Raw genomic sequence first — 21618 nt, forward strand, 5'->3', positions numbered from 1 at the left:
GTCTGGTTACTTTGAAATTAAAAATTCTAAAAGCTATTTTGGCTTGTTATCAAAAAGAAAAAGGGATTCGGTGGCTGCAGATTGCCACCAACTGAACAACCCTGCGCTAACTCCTCCTTTTCCAAGACTGGTAACGTTAGCCGTCGAGTGCAAAACCATGGTAACGCCGTTGTCCTCGCTCAGAGGCCATACATACCATAATAACACAACTTCAGGAGCAATGGAAGTCAGACAACGGCTGGTTGTACCCTGGTTTTGCACTCTGCGGCTCACGTTACTGCAGTTTCATACGCGTGGCAGTGGTCTTCAGCTAAGGTAAAAACGCTTTGATGCTGCCGCTTTGTCACGCACCTCCTCGTCTGACACCAACGCACAAGAAACCCTTCAGTGTCTGTACCAGACGCACCAGGCTTTCAAGGTACTTCAATGTGAATCCATCTTCATCATTATTGGACGCTCAGAGAAAAGGCTCCAGGAGTGTGATGACATAGTATAAAGACCAATAAAGCCACACAGGGAGTGAGGTGAATAGGTTAACACAGGACCTTCACCCAGGAGACCGGTATTCGTGTCCCAAAGAGTTAGTTTCATGTTTTTCGTACTTATGTTACGTTGTTTTCATTTTACTTAGTTTACCTGCATATTTTGATGTTTTTCCTAAACCTAAGTGGTTTTGCAGTGCTCCGCAGTTGAGCGCCATATTGTGATGTGCTGGACTACCCAGTGCACCAGAAAAGTGACGCCAAGGGTCCTGACCAAGACTCAGCATGGGACGAGTTGGGATGAGAACGTGTTCAGAAATTTGTCAACCTTGTCAAAACGGTCATGATTATATTGATTCATGATATCACCAGCCTGGTTGTACAGATTTAGGAGGCAGTCGTGGCAAGAAGAGCAAGCCTCCCACAGCATTCGCAAAACTTCACCGAGAACACTTGTTTCTATTGTCATGAAAGTAATCACAGTAGCTGTTCGAGCTAACATAATAGCATATCTTTGGTATGTAGGAGCTACCGTGTGCCGTGTTTGAGATGGTTCCTGTTTCCTCTCAGTTGTTCGTTCGCTGCAGGAAGCTTGGACTCTTTGTCCACATCGGGAACACTGCCCAGATGTGAGCAGTGTTTCATGTAAAGCCAAGTGTTTTGATACCAAAACCAGGAAGCAAAGATATCATTTCAGTAAAGAAACAACAAGGAATCAGTTAAAAGTCATTGGTCATGTTTGCAAGAGCCGAGCAAGTCCACAAACAAAATCACTGCTTTAGTTACTGATATTTTCATACACATTGATGATTTAAAGTTAGTTTTAGGGGCAATGACTTTAGGTCCCTCAATATTTGATTCGGCACCTGAGAAATTGGCCTGCAACTTGAAAACGTTAATTGCATGAATTCATTTGTAACCCCATCAGGCAGGTTGGAGGGTGTTAATATTAAGACCTAGACCCTTTTTCTGTTAAGGAAAAATGTAATTGGTTTTTAAAGAAGTTTCTATGTTTTGTTTATTGACGTGTCCTGGTTAGAGATCAGAGTTAGCCCCATGTGAGTCAGCAGCAGTATGATAGTCTCATGGCAGTGCTAACATTCAAGCTATTGTGCCTCAGACTCAACCTCTGGATCCATTCAGTTCACAGTTGACTCAATTCAGAGTGTAAATTGAAAATTCCGTTGAGCTAATAATGGAGCAATTTTCTCGTTAAACTGGATTTGATATGAGACGCCTTTTAGGGCAAAGCGCTTCCCTTTAGAGTGCGAAGAGAGTCCTCTTCCTCGACTCAATGAAGTGAAAGTGAATTACTCAAGCGCTCAATGACAAGATATAAGATATAAGATATAAGGAATATTAGAGGTTGTCTGAGGTTGCGTTTGTGAAGCCGTCGAGCTTAAGGACTAATTTTAGAAATCCAGTACGCTTTGAGAGTTCAGAGAGAGTTCCAAACCGGGAGGAGGTTTTATATCAGGCCGGTAGTTCAGCAAGTTCCATAAAGATGTTTGTTTTATGATCATATTTTCAAGACCTGGTTTCTAAACTGCAGCTTGCAGTAGTGACGTGCATGCTGGTTGGTTCATATAACCTTAGGAGACGAGAGGAGGGTTACGTCTCTCCTCCTGATGAAGAGAGCTGATGAAGAGCAGAGTCAGAGCAGAATGACACTCTTTGACCAACAGTCACCCAGCATCATGAAACACCTTGTGTTTGATACTGCCACGTATTAGGGCCATTGTAGGTTCAAGAAAACGTGATAATTCCCTGTCATTGGTAGCAAATGTTCAAGAAACAAACAAGAAATAAAGAAAGTCAGAACTTTATGAGAAAACAACTTGGAAGCATAGTGGGAGTTTAGAAGCGTGGTAATGCCAGCCGTCTGACTGTCGCTGCTCTTAAAGCAGTGTTATTATGGTATGGATGGCTTCTGAGTGAGGAGGAGATCCTGGAAAGTACATACATGTTCTCTTTCATCTTCTTTAATAATGAAAGTAAATAAATGTTTCTATTGTAGAAGTTACATGAAAGCAGAGACAAAGAACTTCTATCTTTGACTAGACGAAGGAGGATGTCTTGTACGTCAGCCTGGAATACCCTGCTGCCCCTGTGACCTGGGCCCGGATCAGGGGATGGATGGATGGAGAGTCCGCTACCATATGATATATTTTAACACTAACAGCAACTGTGGTGTGATGAGGTTCATCCATACTTGCAAAGTAAAGCAATTTGGTTCCTTAACATAAAAAACATCACTAGGTTTTAGCACTCCACTCAATTTTCATTCCACTCAGATTTAGTTTCTCTGTCATGACTTTTTTTCCCAAACATTTTTTCTGAATCTTACCCCCCTCCCCAGCTCCGTATTTTATTTTAATTTTTTACATTTTTTCACAATTTTCATAATGTTTTCTGCTTCATCCGTCCGTCCCTTCTTGTGAATGCAATATCTCAGGAACACCTGGAGGGAAGTTCTACAAATATGGCACAAACATCCACTCAGATTTAAGGATTAATTGATTCGAATTTGGTGGCAAAGGTCACTGTGACCTCACAAAACCACATGCCGATTATGACAATGTAACACAAATGTCTAAGAGGATAAAAATGAGGAAGTGATGAAGTGGAAACAACCGTGAGGCCACAGTGGATTAAGTTGTAGGGTCTCCTTTAAGAGGCGTGCTAATCTCTCCCCTCTCTAGTGTGTGGCTGTGTAGCCTTGGAACAGCTACATTTATTGTGAAGTCTGTTCATTTACTGGGTTCACAGAGCTCATGCGTGAATATCAGGTGTCTTGGGAGGAGGACAGAATCCTACATGCGTAACCTGCTTTGCTCTATTGTCACGGAGCATGTCTAAGACTCTGTGGTCATTAGCTGAACGCACGTCATCTGAGACAAGATAGAGGTTATCGGCTTTCAGGATGTTTCAACAAACGTACAGCCACTTGTGGTTCCCAGACTATTGGAGTTTTTGAACGAGACGCAGGTGGTGGATGTACACTGGCTTAAATGTTAATATATATATTGTGACTCACGGTTCAACTTCATGTGAACTTTCTTTCTTTCACTAACCTTAACCAAGAGCTGCCAATGCGTAGTCATAACCAAAGAAATGTTCCGTATCACATTTCTCAATGGAAAACGTTACCTTACAAAATGTATTTGTTGTTGCAAATCAGCTGTGTGTACAGATGTTTCTATGGAGAAAATATACAGTCATCATAAACTATAAATATCAAAGCACACTGACATTGCAGAGCTGAAAAAATGACCAAAATGGAAAAGCTCAATATGAAAATCGCTAAAGATCTTTCTGTAATGAAATACAAATTTTGCCGTTTGACATCATATTAGACGATTTAACCCCCCCTCTGGGTCTGTTTCAACAAGACAGCTGTTGCTGGGTTTGTTGTTGCCCAACCGATATGGATGGCACTGGTAGTTCTTCAGAACTCTTTGGCGGTCTGGTGTGTGCCAGGTGCCTCTATGCCCAACAACTTGTGATGTAACGTTTTAGGACCATTTTCTTCATTTTGGTCATTCTCAGTCAGTAGTGTGTGTATTGGCAGGAATCTGGCGTTACAATACGTATCATGATACAGGGCTTACCATTCAATATATTGTGATACTGTAAGCGAGGCCATTTATTGTCATTTTTTTACCTAATTGAAGTGAAACTGTCGTAGTATAAGGAGCACACCGCCATGTGCATAAAATCAGGAATCTCAGGAAAAAAAAGTTGACTTTCTTTCATGCAATCAAAACAGTTGATTTAAAAAAAAAAAGACAAAATCAGTTCCCATCACCACCCTTGATGTCTCTCTTAAACGTAAATATAAAGATCTACAAGTACCTGACAGACCATCAACTCCATGAGTCAAAGTTTTCACCTTTGTGTCTCTGGTCAATAAAAAGTATGGAGAGTTTTTAACATATCACTTCCCTCAGACTTCCCCATGGCTGTAGCAGAGGCTAACTACGCTCTTATAGCCACGTAATCATAACCATCGTTTCTAATGAGTCAGACATGTGAGTCCATCTCTTTTGTGTCTTTTGTGATCTTATGATCTACATAAGATCCTTATCCTCAGCCGCCTTTACGTCACATCTGGCAGCAGCCTGCTGTTCTGCAGCGCATCTCGTCACCGCAGACTGTCAGATTCATTATTAAAATTACAATAAGGAGACAAGAATGCACAGGCTTGAATTGTGTCTCGTTCGCCTGAGGGGAAGCAGAATATTTTTACATTACAGCTGAAAGTGGCGTGCCACAGCCCAGTTTATGTTCCGTCATCTTTTCTCTCTTTTATTTGGGAAGGTGGTCTTTTGGTTTTAACAATGAGAGGGGGGGCTTTGTTACAAAAGGTTGAGAACCCCTGTTTAGTTTAGGAAGTGTGAATGCCATGATGATGAGAGGTGTGTGAGGCTCTGACTGTTGCATGGACAGAGGTGTGGAATGGGATTTTTTTCGGCCCATGATTTTATTATGTTTCATCCATAATTTTGGCAGGACTTGGCATTTGACCGCACTGAGCGTCTCAGATTATGCGAGCGCGGTTGGGGGGCCGTCCTCTTCCAGCACCCGTTCCACTCGGGGTGAAATTGCATCGCCCTCGCTCTCGTTCACACAGAACCGTGACGAGAAATTCCATAGAAGGATTAGTCATGCAGTGGCCCAGCGGTATTTACAATGGAGGTGGATTTTGCTATGTTTGAATTTCATGCTTGTTTGTGTCCATCTTTATCGCAGAGGACCAGATCCCCCACGGCTTCCCCACCATCGACATGGGGCCCCAGCTGAAGGTCGTGGAGAGAACGCGCACGGCCACGATGCTGTGTGCGGCCAGCGGCAACCCCGACCCGGAGATCTACTGGTTCAAAGACTTCCTGCCCGTGGACATCGGCAGCAGCAACGGGCGCATAAAACAGCTGCGTTCAGGTAAAGCACTCATCTCGACATGTTGGGAGTCTCTGTACGGCAATCGGTGCCGTTAGCTGAGTGATACCTGACCATTTATACCGGGTAGGATTCGGTTTACAAAATCATGGCCCACATGGGACATTGACAGGTTGAGGGGTACCGATGCACAAAAGATATAAGTCAAAAAATAACAACACTTAATTGCGAAAGATGTGCTTTTTGATTTTCAGAAGGCAAAACGCACAATAAGCTCGGGATAGAAATAAAAGGGTTCCGACTTAGATTGCAGTGATTGCCCCGAGCAGCACCTGTGCGGGAGCAGCGGCGTGCCAACAGTGCTCAACCCTCCACAGACAGTGATGAATGTTAACGCCGAGGCTGACCGTGTGAAGCGGGCTCTGTGAGGAGGTGGCCGGGGTCCAAGGGAGCAGAGAGGGCATCTTTCTCCGCCAGAAACCAGCTCGCAGCAGAGCTGGACGGCTGCTGGCTAAGCAACCGAGCTCCACGCACACACCCTGTCAGCTGCCCTTTCTCTCGCTCTCTGTGAGGAAATAGAAACGTTCGCTCCCCGCCAAAAAAGTTGCAAGCACCTACGCAACATCAACTTTCCCCGCCAGCTCTCGCAGCGAGAGTCAGAAGCAGGTTTCCCCCCTCCTCCTCTCGTCTCAACGCTGACAGACAGGCTCTAGGATATCACTGGCTTTGAAGTCCACTCTGAAGAGTTTTTCCCATGTGGCAGTCTGGGCCTTAGGTAGGGACAAACACGCCATGTATTATTAACCAAATAGCACGGCAATTTGTTTCAATTTGTTTCATAGGGCCCCGTCGTCACATGCAGTCCCACAGCAGCCAAGCACAGATGGCTGACTTCCTTTAATGAAAAACCGGAGTTATCCTGTGCCACACAAGGCAAAGGGAAAATATGTAGCCGTGTGCAAAGTCAGCACTTTGCAATTATTCAATGTATTTGTTTCAATAGAATTCATTATATAGAGGAGTGATTGGATTTGCTCCTGAATTAGTTATTTCTATTAAATGACTTTGATCCATTAAGAAACACTAATAGCTTCATTTTTCAATTTGAGACCTTTGCTCTCTTTCGGAAAAAGGAAGAAAAAAAAAGTCCTCTGGCTTCCTTTGGTGCTCCAGAGCTCAACTGTCTGCAAGTAATTAGAACCCAAAGCTTGCGCATTGAAGAGGGATTTGATCCAGACCAGCGATGGACACTCTGGGTGCTGGACCAGCGAGCTCTGTGACTGCCAGCCCGGGATCTGAAAGCCCAGGACCATGGGAAAGAAAGCAGAACAAAGCTCTTCTCCTGATTCTCAAACACAGTAATACCTGTGTGTTTACACTGACCACAACACCACCAGTCACTGAAGACTATTTATTTTCAAGATTTTTCTTCTTTTTGTCAGTACTTAAAGCAGAAAACTCCAGTGGCCAATGTGTGGACAAAGGTTGCCCCAGCTGAATTGCTTTACAGTCATTGGCTATTAAAGGGGCACTCCATTGATGTAGTACTGCAACTCCAGAATGGTGGTACACTCGCAAGAGACAGATAAATAAAAATGGTAAATCAGCAAAGTCAGATATATTCGGACTTGTATCCCTTAGTATGGGTTAAGCTTCCAAGTATATGTCCTGACTTGTTCGATACTGGACGTTGACCTCAGTACGTGAATTTTTGATATGCCCAAAACTTCCAGTTACATTATCCTAATACACTTGAATTAGACTCAGAAACTGTGGAACATGAACTCTAGAGTGCGAGTTCCCCCTCAACGCTTTGATAGTGGGACAGTCTCTGTCTGCTAGCTAAACCTGGTTAGCCTGTGTCAACAGTATGGCGAACGTAAACCAGAAACCAGAGCTGGAAGAGCCTCCTCTGTTATTTAGATCTGTTTGGGAGCGTTATAGTTTTCCAGTAAGTTACAACACTGGGCAGAGAGGTGGAAAGGACGGGAAATGTGAGTATCTCTGAAAATTCAAGCATGTCAACCTATTTGACACACTATCACCTAAATATGTCTATCACAGAGCTTGACCCGTGTTATAGTATTCTGTCACGTGCGAATCATATAAATGTGCACAGGCCACAGTCGTCCAGGAATTATCCATATAAATCTGTTTGTCGCTCGAACTTGTGCGTTTGAACTCAGCATCAGCACCAGCTTTTTAACTGTAAGCCTAAACTGAACTCCAATAGTCAATTAGCTTCTGACGAAGACGTAGCCAACCATGGCACGTAACAAACTGTACATTTTGTACCGCTACACCAATGAAAATACTGGATCACACAATGGAAACAATAGACAAAGAGTTATTTCCTGCCTGGTAAAATAACGTGTCTTTCAAACTCCATGCCCCCCAGTCTGTAGCAAAGGCTTTCGGTTTTCAAGTTGTAGTCTACAAGCCCAAGCCTAGATAGTGACATCCCTACGACGTCATCAGGGTTATTTTCTCAGATTGGACAAAGCTCCTCCAGGGCCACAAAAGACAAACTGTTTTCAGAGGCTCAGTAGTACTCCCTATGGCAAGAAAACTGATAGTGGTGTATGAACTCAATGGAGGTCCCCTCTAACAGCCAATCACGTTTCCATGGTAAGTGGACTACACACTGGCTACCATGCATGGTGCTCGCCAAACATCAGTAGCAGCTTGGGGTTCAGTTTCTGACCCCAAGAACACTTCGCCATGTGGACAAGAGGAGCTCCACCATCCACATGATGTGATTTTGTTTCGATTACATTCGTTCTGCTTGGAAAGGGCAAAACAGAAAAAAATATGGATGGAAACCACGCACCATCAGTTCATCATCTAAGTTGCTAAGTTCTCAAATGAAATATGAGGGCTGTCAATTCAGTACTTAACTTTGTTTTGGATGGACGCTACAACGGACAAAAAACTCTCCCAATCCAGACATTGTGAAAATATAATAAAGTCATATTATTTTTCACAATGAAACCCCACAAACCTGTCATGACACCCTGGTTTCATGCTGTAGAGGCGCGGGATTCTTCTGGCTGTGAGAAGGCCATGGAGGGAAGTCATGGCAGGTCTCAGTCTTGCCCAGCCCGGCCCTCTGAAAGCTGCTGATGTCCCCCTTCATCAGACCCCAGGGGCCACACAGCTTCCAGGGCCCCCCCCTCCCTTCTGCTATCTCTCACCACCTATCTGACACTGGAGAGCGGCTTGGTTTATCATCCAGATCACCGGCATCTGCATGGTAACCAGCCCTCCCTCTGCCGTTTGCTGCATGTGACGTGATATGCCCAAAATGGTGACAATAGCTAAAGATTCCCTACACCAGAGATATGCAAGATTATAGGAGGAAATGCTACTACTGTGTTTTCACAATGAATACTAACAGGGCTGAACGATTAGTCATTTTTAAAATTGCGATGTGAGAATCATAAGCTAACCCTAACCCTAAGCTGAAATTTTAATTATATAACCTGTTGTGAACAGTGTCCTAATAAGCTGAAGCAGGTGCAAGGTTTAGTTGGTGACCCAGACTTTCCATCAGCTGTAATGACAACTGCTGCCAGGAAATGTATTGAACTGTAGCTAATTCAAATTAATTCTGTGAGATAGTCAAACAAAAGCAAAATAAAGGTATCTAGGCTGCTGTCTGCAATATGCTCTCTGAATGCCAGGTGTCTGCACTACTAGGAGGGAGGCAGACCTGTTTTAGTGCAAGAACACCAAAGTGTTGGGGCTTGCTTCCGATAAATGATCTAGGCATCAACAACTTGTTTCTGGAAGTGTTGATCATTTTAACTTTGTTTCTTAGAAATGAAATGATACCCAGGCAGCCATTGCCGTGGAGAAGAAACCAGTTAGGGTTAGGGTCGAATGAAACACAACGCTTTAGTCGCTGAATTTATCCAACATGGATCCACAATTCAAAAGTCAATTGATTTAAGCTGCAAATTGGCTCCTTGGGAGTTGTAGTTAACTTCTTCCTCCAACTTTTCATTTATACAAGCTTGTCGCTTGCGACTGGGTTTACAGTAGTTGTCAAGTATAAGCAAGCAGCCGGTGGAGGGAATGTCAGAATCTCCCGCTAAACTGTCAAGCAGAGCTTCATTTCCAGCTTGATCAGTAAATGTGTCTATAGAAAAATCGACCAGTTTTTACAGAATTTGGAAATCAAGCACAGCATCACTCTTGATGTCTGGTTTGAACTCTTGGAGGACCCCAGCCAGAAGCAACCGCACTATTTTATCTGATTGCACTGGGTACACACATAACTTGTTTAAAAGTGCTGTAAGCTTGATTCATAGAAAATAACAGCCATAACAATTGGAATATTGGTTGCAATTAGATATTCTCCTCGAATCGTTCAGCCATAAATGGTGCACGGGGGAAAATGCCGGTACAAGATTAAATGTCCCGAATGATATGACAACTGTGATAAAAATACATCAATAGAACACTAATTTTGGAGCTTAATATTATTATCCACCATCGAGGCGGCGACGTTGCAGTGTATTCCAGGACACGAGTGCAGGTTTCTTTGAATTGCATCGGAAGGAGATCAGGCAGCTAGTGTTCTTATCTACCCGGTTACGGCAGGATGCAGGAGACAGAACCAACACAGGAGTGTTGGTGGTGAATGAGGGGTCAAGTGCTTGATAGCCAGGTGCTGTCAGGAGAAAAAAAAGAAAAAGCAGGTGTGGGGAATCAGGAGCTTTATGATGACAACAGGATGCAAGCTCTGTGGAGCAAATAGCCAGGTGTATCAAGCAAATAAGCACCATGTGAAAGTAAATAACCAGGTGCATAAATGACAGACGTAGCTGAGGTATGAATGCATATATTATTTACACCATTTTGTGCTTGTGGGAAAAAAAGAACACATGTTTGTACAGGAGAAAAGGGTTTTCACCAAGAACACCTTTTGCACAGTTGTCATTTATTAAATTGATTTTGATTGATAATGATTAGGAAGTGTTTTTCTCACTTTCAGCTAACACTGAAACACGTTGTTTTAATGAAATGGTGAGAATAGCAGTCGCTCTTATCTCGGCTGTTCCTCCTCTCTTTGCTCTCCTGCCATTCTTGTCTTTCTTTGTTTCACTTTTTTTCTTTTCTCTTAATGCTAATTTTTATCTCTAATCTTATTTGCATTCAAATTACCTCACCAGGTGGTACACCAATCAGAGGTAAGAATGCTGGGTACAAAAGAAGTCTTCTCATCCTCCTCCTCTTCACTGCCCCCTCCCCTCCATCGCCTTTGTCCTCCTCCTGTCACTTTCAGTGTGTCCCATTTCCAGCCCTCTGTCCACTCTTTCTGCCGTCACCACATTCTTCAGGAGCGTGTGTGGGCTTGGGAGAGATGGAAACAGTAGACAAGTACTCACTTGCTAGTGATTATGTTCTCAAATAAAACCACTGACGATAGTTTACCTCGAAAGCTTACCAGCCGATGTTCCTGCCGGCACGCTCTCACTCCCAACCCGTCAAAAACCAGCGCTTGGTCTGTGCTCCTAAGCTTCAAACTATGATGTATGTCCTAGGCACCCCGTTCGCTTCAGTTGTGGACGTAGCAGGGATGAGGTGTCACTGTCAATATACTCTTGTTACATGGGTAGCATCTTTTCAAAATAAACTTCCGTCTTAACAGGAAGTTAGGTTTGGGCAACCAAATCGTTTAGTTAGATTACGATTGTGGTTGACGGTAACTTGACTGACTAAAGACTCATTATAATACTAACAACTCACGTGAGGAAATAAGTCAACGTTGGCTCTTAGTTTTACATGAGACACAAAGTCCTGTTTGTTTGACCCAACCATTCAACCCGCCCTTCCACTCTCAGCGGACATTATACATTACTTCATTTGCTTTGAGCTTCAAATAATGACGTGGATGGATTCATATCGGAGTTTTTAAAGCCCAGTGCGTCTCATAAAGATGCTAAAGGGTGCCTCGGTACGTCAGTATCAGACCGGTATTAGACGAGTTGGGAATGAGAACAGGTTGTTCCTCTGCTCATTTGCAGGCAGCAGTGGGCTAACAAAGGGTTAGCACGCACTATGCTAACAAACACCATTTACCATTAAGTGGAACAAAAAGTCGCTTGTTGGAAAATGATTTCATCAGGAAACCAGGGAACAGAAACTAGCTAGCCAAACATAACAGGTTCTTATGCTGGTTGTGTTCACGTCTGCTGTTAAATGTTTGGTGCAGTTTGTTCAGTCTGTCAATCTTAGCCACTCGGGTTCACCTCTACATGGTGGTCTGAGGTTCACCAGGACCAGAATAATGTGAATTTTGGTTGAATTTGTCACATCAATTAGAGTCTAAAACTACTCACCATACACATTCAGTATCCATTCAGGCCTACCAACACCACAAACCCACGCTGTGAAAGAAAGAGCTCACCTTCACACTGTGAATGCGGCGCTGAGAACGCAGTGTGAAAGTGTTGCTCACTCTGATCCAATAAAAAGTAGCTAACAGCACAAGCTCCAAAATTCTCTAACTCTAGCGAGAAAGTTGCCAACTGACAGGCCTCCCTCCAAAGCCACTCCCCCAAAATGATCACAATAAACGAACAACGTCCAATCATTTCATTCAGGCCGCATGAAATGATTGGACGGGCTTATTACAGTCCTGCGACAGCCACAGATAAGGTATCTTTTAAATTTGATTTCTTGATTGCTTTTGGGATGTCAGGCGATAAAGAAAGCATTCAAGCCCTGTTAAATATAACTTTATTTGCCGTCACCATTATAAACCTTTTTCTCAGCCGTCTGTGAAGGGTCACCAGATGTAGCCATTAAACTAAGTTTCTTTTTAGTTCTGGTTCGTGATATCTTCGCAGTGACATACAAATATACAAGACATTTATTGGTCAGCACTCATCCAGCACTTTCAACACAAAATGGACTGATGAAGAAAACTGCTCAAATACATGAAGTAGACAGAATCACAATACATTATCTATTTAACTCTGTTTCACTTCAATGTATCAGGGGACGAGCCCCACACGTGTTACCATGGTTGCCCTTACAAGTCACTTTGTGAGACGTTTCCATGATTAGCAGGTGGACTAAATACCAGCCTAGCACTTGATTTACATCTGATAAAAGTACGTTTTCAGGGATCACATCTTCAACCAAAGAATTTTGCTGCACAGTCTGATCTGAAGTGGACCCAGACCCACCGCTTCAGGTGGTCTTAGCTTAAATGTTTGGTCTGGAGCAGAGTATTGATCGACAGCTTTTCAATCTGCCTTAACAAACGGAACCAAATGTGCGAACTGCACCACAACAAGTTAGGTGTGAAAGCACCTTAAACCAAACCATATGTGAACACATATGAATGCTCAACTGCTAATGTAGATGGCACTGGCCTCGGTCATTCCAGTGAGCCGGGTCATGGAAGTGAGTCCAGTAAGATAACTCTCAAAGAATTAGTAGTCTGCAAAATGCTCGTCGTCAAGGTGTAAAGGTTTGACCTCCCTGTCTGCACGCCGTCCTTCGGCAGCTGCAGAGAGAGGAAACACACGCTCAACGTCTGACGGCCGGGGGAAGTTTTGTCAGCTTCTAACATTTTCGTTCAGGCCTTCATCTGCAAGAAGTCACACACACCTTCTCCGGCAGCACTGGTTAACTTTGTTCACGCCAAGAGGTCAGAGCAGACGTCATCTGTTTTTGCAAATCTCAGGAGAGAACGAAGCATTTTCTCCTAAAACGCAAGAGTGTGCAATGAGATAAACAATCATCGCACAGTGTAAAGTTTGAATAGATAACTAGAGAAAGATATCTCTGCTGAGATACACTACTTCACACTTGTCTACAGTGACTGACTCTCAATGGGAGCTGTTTCGTTATTGTTCTGACGGGATGTCTTGTGATATGTAGGAGAAAGGCTTGCCCACATGCTGTCTGGGTGTGTGTGTGTGAGTGTGTGTGTGAGAGAGTCGTTTGAGGACACGCATCCCAGATGAAGGTTGCTCCTCCTCCATCTCTGGGCTCACTGTCTGCACCAGACTCACCAGGGATGTTTCCACTCGCACATTATCTTCAACCACTGATTCTTCTTAAAAGTAGTTCATAACATTGTGTTACAAACCCATCCCATGTTACATTTCAGGATTGTATTCTGAAATATGTACATTGTTAACCTGTTTTTTATTTTTCACATTTCTTATTGTCCACGGCAAAACTGCATGATGTATGTTACATTCACTGCCGATATGAAATATTGCATAGTCGCTAAGAACACATTTATGTTCTCTATCTCAAACCTAACATCTCTACTGATAACTAATTATGAAATGTTTGCATAAATGCTATGGAGTTGTTATGAAATGAATGGATTTAAATCACGCTGCCAGGTAAGTTTTATCTTTCATTTCCCCGAAAATGAAAGCTCTTAACAAGATCGTTAGCATACATAAAGATTGCTTTTAGAGCAGTGATCATTGGAGGGTTTGCTAAAGGTCTCCACCAATCAGGGCATTTAACATATCTCTGCTCATTTTGGATTTAAGCAATACAGTGTCTTTAAAGTTGTTACAAGGAACTCTTAACTGAAACAGTCTCAATTTAATACTGATGCCTTTAAATGACTTATGCAAATGAGATCATCAGAGGGAAGATTGGCTATTTCTATATAGTTATTTAACAACATTCAGCAACATCAGACAAAACAGTTTCACCGGAACCATCTTCAGACTCCAGCAAAGCCTCCAGTCAGCGACCAGGCTGAAGACTGTCAGACCCGCAGTAAAATTCAAAGTTTTCAAAAGAGAGTCCGGCAGCTGCAGATCTTTACAAAACAAGGTGTTGGTGCTCATACAAGCACTACCGCTTTTGTCCACAGGGGCCACCAAAATCAACACAAAATAAAGGTTCCTTCTAGTAACTTTAATTACATCTTATGTGCCAGAACTGTCATGTTTCTCTCTGCATGTCCTATTTGTCACTTTGGAAAAACCCCTAAAAAGTTTTCAGACCATCCTAAGACAGTTTGCTGAGAGCTGTTGGGACAAAGTCTGCTCCACAATGTGTTCAAAAACCTTTTACTGGAAGTTCTTTATACAGTATGTAGACTTTGAAGAGAAAGCTTCTATCATCCACCAGCTTAAAAATAATTTGTTTTCTATGATCAGGTGGTAATATGACAATATCACATAGAGCAACTACTAACTGTTTCATGCAGTGTATAGAACATGTAATGGTTTATTTGAAACATCTGAGCCAATGAGCACTTAGATCAGTCATTTCCAAAAATGCATTTAGAGATAATGTTGGTGTTTGATGTGAATAACTTCCATGAAAGCACCGAACCAACAATGAGTTAGTGTGTTGCTCAATACCTTCCCTGCCTGCTCTGTGGCTTTCAGCACGAAGCCAAAAAATGACTCACACATATTAAGTTTCATCCAAAAAAGCTAAAAGATGTCCAACAAGCCCAACATTCTACAGCCATGCCAGAGGCTCTGTGAGACAGCTGTAGATTAATTCACATTTTGTGTGCAATTGACTATTTAGGGAAAAAACTACAGTGCCTGTGATTGTAGTAACCAAGGGACATCCCACCCAGTGCAAGAACAAGAAACAGTAGGACTTTACCAATTAAGCTTCTGCACACTACTATTGTGACACTACAGCAAGTAGTAGCAACCCAGTCCCTTGAAAAACATGTTGACGTTGAAAGTTTCTACAAACCACGGGATACGCTGAATGTCGACATTTCTGAACCAAAAACACGTTTCATATCATAACGATGTCATGTGGTTAACGCTCGGTTAGGTTTAGGCAACAATACTAGTTGGTTAAGGTTAAAAAAACGTTTGTGTTGAATTAGTAATGTAACGTTGTGACGTTAACAATGTAACGTCACAACGTAGCTAGCTTAAATACATAACAACTGCCCTTAGTTGACTTTCTTACGTAATAAGTCAACGTTTACTTTTGGTTTCACACAGGCCATGAGCAGCAGTCTCCTGAGTGAAAGTCTTGTGTTTGTATGACCCATCTACCACCTGTTCCACCCACCATTGTTGGACTTTCTCACTTGTTATACTCGTTATCATGCCACATTATCAATAACAGTCTCTCGTTGTACTACATAACTCACTCTGACTGAATGCAAAAATGTCCTCCTTCAATGTGTCCATCGTTTGCAGAAACTTAGAATGTCAACATTTGTTTCTGGCGACTGGGCTGAGCAATGAGCAAGTTGGATAGAAGTCCTGGATCATCTTGAACAAACCTGATAATATTTGGTCGTTGCCATGAAGATATAGCTTAGTCCACCAGATAATAAATAACAGGAAGAAACATAAATGCTGAATGATATCTTAAAGGTACAGAATGAAAACATGTCAAAGATAGGGACAGTTAAGGACTAGTGTGTGTATGTATCTGATTCATATTACACCACCATCATTTCTCTCGCTGTGTGTGTGTGTGGTAGTTTGAACGTGTGCGGTGCCGACTTGGACTCTGACATTCTGCCCTCCCTCCCCAGGAGCGCTTCAGATTGAGAACAGCGAGGAGTCGGACCAGGGCAAGTACGAGTGCGTGGCAGTCAACAGCGCCGGGACTCGCTACTCTGCTCCTGCTAACCTTTATGTTCGAGGTAAGATCCCTCTTGACCCCCTCCCCCCGCCGCCGTTCAGGTCGCCGCCTCCAACGTTAAGGTCCTTTCTTGTCACCTCTTCTACACCGACGCTCTGCCTCCTGACTGCTAATAGGAACGCTGGATTCAACTGCAGTGAAAGTCAAACCTGTTGATGCCCGTCCGGTCTCTGCTGTCACACTGTCATTTCCTGCTCTCTCTATCTCCCCTTCTGTCTGGTCTTTGTCTCCTGGGTACTGATTTATGTATTTTGCTACAATGTTAGTTTGCTTGACCTGGCCAACCTCACAGTGTTTTGTGAAAGAGAGGTTGGCTGCGGCTCCTTCTCTTTGTTTCGGGGAAGGTGGAAGTTTACATGTGGAGTCTTGCCACAAAGATAAGCCAACACTGCTCGCCCTTGTACGTCCCGTGTCGGAAAAGACGGGCAGGAAATTTCCCCCGAAAGCGGCCTCCAGATGACTGGATGCGCTGCCACTAAAGCCAGAGGGCTGAAAGCAAAGCCTCAGGTCTTCTTACGAGTAGGCCTTGTCAACAAACAAGTCAATTAGCCTCAACCACTATCAGGTTCTCAATGGCAATTTTTAAAGCACAGGGGAAATTAATTTCTCTTGTTCGTTTGCATTTCCATTCACAATGCTCTTTGATGCAGTTACCCTTTAAGACAATGTCAAAGCTTCTGCATCCCAAATACAGTTACTACCCAATTTTTTATGTGGTTTTGCTAGAGGTGTTTTACATATATAATATAATGATATATTTTACACTATTTTGAATCATAAATCAAGATTATTGACCAATTTTGACCGAGTGTCACAAATGTCAATATGACTCCTCGTCTTAGCCTTTAAATGCCTCCTCAAATTTGGCGCAAACACTTGGACTCAAGGATGAACTGAACTCAAGAATTCATATGCTACTTATGCCAATTTCACAGAAATGTTTTATAGGATAACATTATGAAGTAATGACATTTTTGACATTTTTGACAACATGACTGGTTGATGGAGGCATACAACCACAAGGCGGTAATTCTAGTTTCAAGTCTATCTTAATACAATGCTCACCTGCCATATGTGCGATGACAGAGATCTTAATTGCTGTAATGAAGAAATCCCTCGAAAGACCAACGGCACTAAAGGAAGTAAGGGACAAAATCTGCTGCAGAAATTAATTCAAAATTCAAAACCGAAACTAATACATTGCTTCAGCAATTAGTTGTATTAAGTGTGTATCTTCATTCTGGGAGTTGTTTGTTGGTTATCTGCTGGTCCTGGCAACAAGTCGACATGCTACTGCTGTCAACGAGAAAAGATTTTTTTTCTCTAACATATTGTTCTTTTCTGTAGCCATCTTGGTTTCTGGCCGTCCCCATGTTGGTTTTTGTCTGTAGCCATGTTGGTTTTTCTCTGTCGCCATGTTGGTTTTTTTCTGTCGCCATGTTGGTTTTTGTCTGTCGCCATGTTGGTTTTTGTCTGTAGCCATGTTCGTTTTTGTCTGTAGCCATGTTGAATTTTGTCCGTAGCCATGTTGGTTTTTGTCTGTCGCCATGTTGGTTGTTGTCTGTCGCCATGTTGAATTTTGTCCGTAGCCATGTTGGTTTTTGTCCGTAGCCATGTTTGTTTTTGTCTGTAGCCATGTTGGTTTTTGTCTGTAGCCATGTTGGTTTTTGTCCATCGCCATGTTGGTTTTTGTCTGTAGCCATGTTGGTTTTTGTCTGTAGCCATGTTGGTTTTTGTCTGTAGCCATGTTGGTTTTTGTCTGTAGCCATGTTGGTTTTTGTCTGTCGCCATGTTGGTTTTTGTCCGTAGCTATGTTGGTTTTTGTCTGTCGCTATGTTGGTTTTTGTCTGTAGCCATGTTGGTTTTTGTCTGTCGCCATGTTGGGTTTTGTCTGTAGCCATGTTGGTTTTTGTCTGTAGCCATGTTGGTTTTTGTCTGTAGCCATGTTGGTTTTTGTCCGTCGCCATGTTTGTTTTTGTCTGTAGCCATGTTGGTTTTTGTCCGTCGCCATGTTGGTTTTTGTCTGTAGCCATGTTGGTTTTTGTCTGTCGCCATGTTGGTTTTTGTCTGTAGCCATGTTGGTTTTTGTCTGTAGCCATGTTGGTTTTTGTCTGTAGCCATGTTGGGTTTTGTCTGTAGCCATGTTGGTTTTTGTCTGTAGCCATGTTGGTTTTTGTCTGTAGCCATGTTGATTTTTGTCCGTATCCATGTTGGTTTTTGTCCGTAGCCATGTTTGTTTTTGTCCGTCGCCATGTTGGTTTTTGTCTGTCGCCATGTTGTTTTTGTCTGTGGCCATGTTGGTTTTTGTACATAGAATTCTTGTTTTTTGTCTGTAATCACCCTAAAGCATCCCCTGCTTCATGGTCTGTTTGACTCTAAATGGACCATAATGTACTAAATGAACATCATGCTGTATTGAAGAAGACTTGAAACTAGAGATTGATACCATAAACTCATATTTACAATGTTTACTGTGGTAATAAATCAAGTGAGAAGTAGTCATTTTCTCATAGACTTCTATACAATTAGACTTCTTTTTGCAACAAGAGGAGTGACAAATGGAAGTTTAAGGCACTTCTGCATTGACTTCATTTTTCAGGCCCAGAGGTTACCACCAGGTACAGATGCATCAGTTTCCCAATAACATCTTTGAGAACTTAAAAAAGCCCTTTCCAAGACATCCAAAAAATGAAGACATAGTTTTGTAGCTATTTTTTTTTGCTGCTTCTACATAGGTAGGAGTATTACATTCGTCTGCAATTAAAATGTCATTGTTTTTTGCAAGAAGCATCCCCCACTAAAGCAAACAGAGAGCCGTAGCCAACACAGTCAGATCGTGAAGTATATTTGTTATTTCTGCTTCACTTTTCAAGGTTCCTGTCTGTGTTGACATAACCTTTAACCTCTCCAGGTGTGCTGGTCGCCTACGTCTCCAAAAGTGTCTGTCTTCTTTTTTCTCCTTGTCTTTTTTGTTTTTTAAGCATTTTTTTATCTCTTCTCTTTCTCTGTATTTGGTGTCCCAGTCCACAGCCCCTCCTCCACTCATGTGTCAGTCATATACACACACTGTATATGTTTCTGTTCATCTCTACAATGCTTATCCTTCTGTCTACACATGATGGCAGCTCTCTGTCATTGTTTCATGTGCTTTGCTTCGTTTGCACCTCTTCTCTTGGACATGTGAGACAGCTTTTTATGTTTGCCCTGTTGTTTGTGAGAGGATGTGCCTGTGGATGATGTTGTTCATATACAAGACTTTACCTGGAACGGAGAGATGCCTCTTGGTCCACTTATCTGTCAAGACAAAATAATTATGATATCAAATACACACACTGTGGATAGTTGGCTTCAGTGCTCAATGATAGCACTTTAACACACTAATTTGATTGATGAAAGGCTCCATGATGACATTTAAGTACAGTATGTACTACTCTATATGTATCTGAAAATCAAGAAAATTACACTAAAATGCCTCAAAACTAAGTGGTGAGTAAATAAAGAGAGACTGTGACTGAATTGTGTCAATTCATTTCAACTCAAGGTCCAATCACAAGCTTTTCTGGTGCTTTCAACTGAGTCTCACAGCTGTAAAAGGTGGGGGATCCATTGTTAATTCTCAAACAATGTCAGATGAAGTGGGTATGATTGTTCTTGCTCACCCTGATGTTACCTTGAATTCTTGAAGGAAACATTGTTATTCTCTCATGCTTCCATGGTGAACGGAGAATCCAAAAGATGAAAACAATTCTGGATGAATTGAATAAATGGAGGCGAAACTATATCAAAACATCACAACAACACTACGGACTCTCACACAACTAGTGCAGCACAATCCAAGTGTCCTTTATCCTGTCCAATGCTCACTTCTTCCCAAACACATGCATATTTACTAAAACCTTTGGACTCGTCTTGACCTGTCTGGACTCGCATGGACAAGTAGCGCGCTTGCGCAAGAGTGAGACTGTTTATACAGAAGTGTTTTACATCAGTCATTCCTAAAAAATGGGTCGGGACCCAAAGGTGGTCGCAGGAGAGTCTATCTGGGTCGTCAAATAAATGAGCAGAATTCTGTCCATTGTCTATTATTTAATATTTATATCTGCGGTACATGACGGAGCCTGTTCTTATTGTTCTGATAAATGTAGCGTATTCATTACATTGAATCTAATATGAAAGGCTAGCATACATTTTTCTTTTCACTGATGAGAGTAAATAAAAATAATCAAATAGCCTGTTAACTGTTTGGTCTCATTTATGAAGTATTTAACGTGTATATGTTTTCAACAACACATACATAAAACAAAGCTGTGATTTATCAAACGCATATGTCTTTGAAATTGCTGTAGCTGTTCAAGATAATGGAAGATGATGTGGTGTTCATTTACGCACAAATCCGCTCTGCTAGTGCTCTACAGTTTTAGAATGTAAAAGGATGTTCTGCTGTTGTTAAACGCATTCCGCATTTACTTCAGTCCATCAAGACTATCCTCCGCTTTTGGATTCTCCGTTCACCGAGGAGGAATTTGAGAAAAGTTTTCTTCAAGAATTCAAGCTAACACATGGGGAGTGACTGATACAGGTGGTCATCTTAGGGGTGAAGTACTCCTTTAATGTGGCTGAGTACTTCTGCTGACTCATCAGTCAGGCTCAGTATAGTTTGTGACTAGTTTCCTCACTTCACACATCTTTCAGGTCACTGCAATATTTACCGGCTCTTAGCCTTCCCATTACTCACCACACAACGTTGTACCACAGATGATGAGCCACGTGTTGCTCATTCTGTTCCACTGGTCAGCAGCTGTCTCCCACTGTTACCATGGAAACATGTCTCTTAATTATCAGATAGCCCGGGTGGTTCGGGAATGTTTGGTATTAAATCAGTCAATCTGACTCATTACACAGCAGTGAAAGTACATCTTCAGCCCCAGAAGTCAGAGTCCTTGAACACTGGAGGGAAACTCAGTCCTTATTACTTAAATGCCGTGTTGTCATCAGGTGGTGGGTAAGTGGACCAACAGGACAGCCTTTAATGCCATATTAGCTCATCCCTCCATCGAAAAATGTGGCTAAAGGAGCACAAATTTCCAAGGTGAGTGTTTGACTAATCCAATCAGGGGAAACCATCTTTATGCGCTCATTGATTTTGGGGCCCGGCGGCTGAGCTCGCTCAGAGTCAATGGGCAGAATAAATGTGGGTAGCAGCTCGCTGACTGCTTCGGCGTGCCTAATGAAGTCTGCTTGTCGGCGAGCCTCGGCCTCCTTAACGCCGCCTTAATTTCACCGGCTCTGAAGGGCTGCAGCAGAGCTAAGGACAGGGAGGGCTGTGTGTGTGTGTGTGTGTGTGTGTGTGTGCGTGTCTGCTTCTGTGCTTCCATGTGTGTGTGTGTCGACTGGAAACACAGGAGTAGCGCTGTGTCGTACAGTCGCATTAAGATTCGCACCGGTGATGTGTCTCTTTGTGCTCATGTGAGAGTGTGTCCTTTTGATTGTGTGCACTGCATTGTTATGTGTCATTTGAAGTGTGTGTGTGTGTGTGTGTGTGTGTGTGTGTGTGTGTGTGTGTGTGTGTGTGCTTGTCACCTCACTGCACAGGCCGTCGTCTCTACTGTGA

General features: G+C 42.6%; 1 protein-coding gene across 3 annotated transcripts in view; it reads left to right on the top strand.

Moving 5' to 3' along the window:
- The window catches only part of ptprfa (protein tyrosine phosphatase receptor type Fa), a 227574-nt gene that overhangs the window by 43948 nt on the left and 162008 nt on the right, over positions 1 to 21618 (top strand). For all 3 annotated transcript variants that reach the window (XM_076079290.1, XM_076079291.1, XM_076079293.1), the window contains exons 3-4: positions 5235 to 5423; positions 15898 to 16008. In XM_076079290.1, the coding sequence (XP_075935405.1) occupies positions 5235 to 5423; positions 15898 to 16008 (300 nt within the window). The remainder of the gene's footprint in view (positions 1 to 5234; positions 5424 to 15897; positions 16009 to 21618) is intronic.

The sequence above is a fragment of the Anarhichas minor genome, unplaced genomic scaffold (assembly GCF_050575085.1).
Source record: "Anarhichas minor isolate MPS153535 unplaced genomic scaffold, ASM5057508v1 ptg000071l, whole genome shotgun sequence".
Taxonomy (NCBI): Eukaryota; Metazoa; Chordata; class Actinopteri; order Perciformes; family Anarhichadidae; genus Anarhichas; species Anarhichas minor.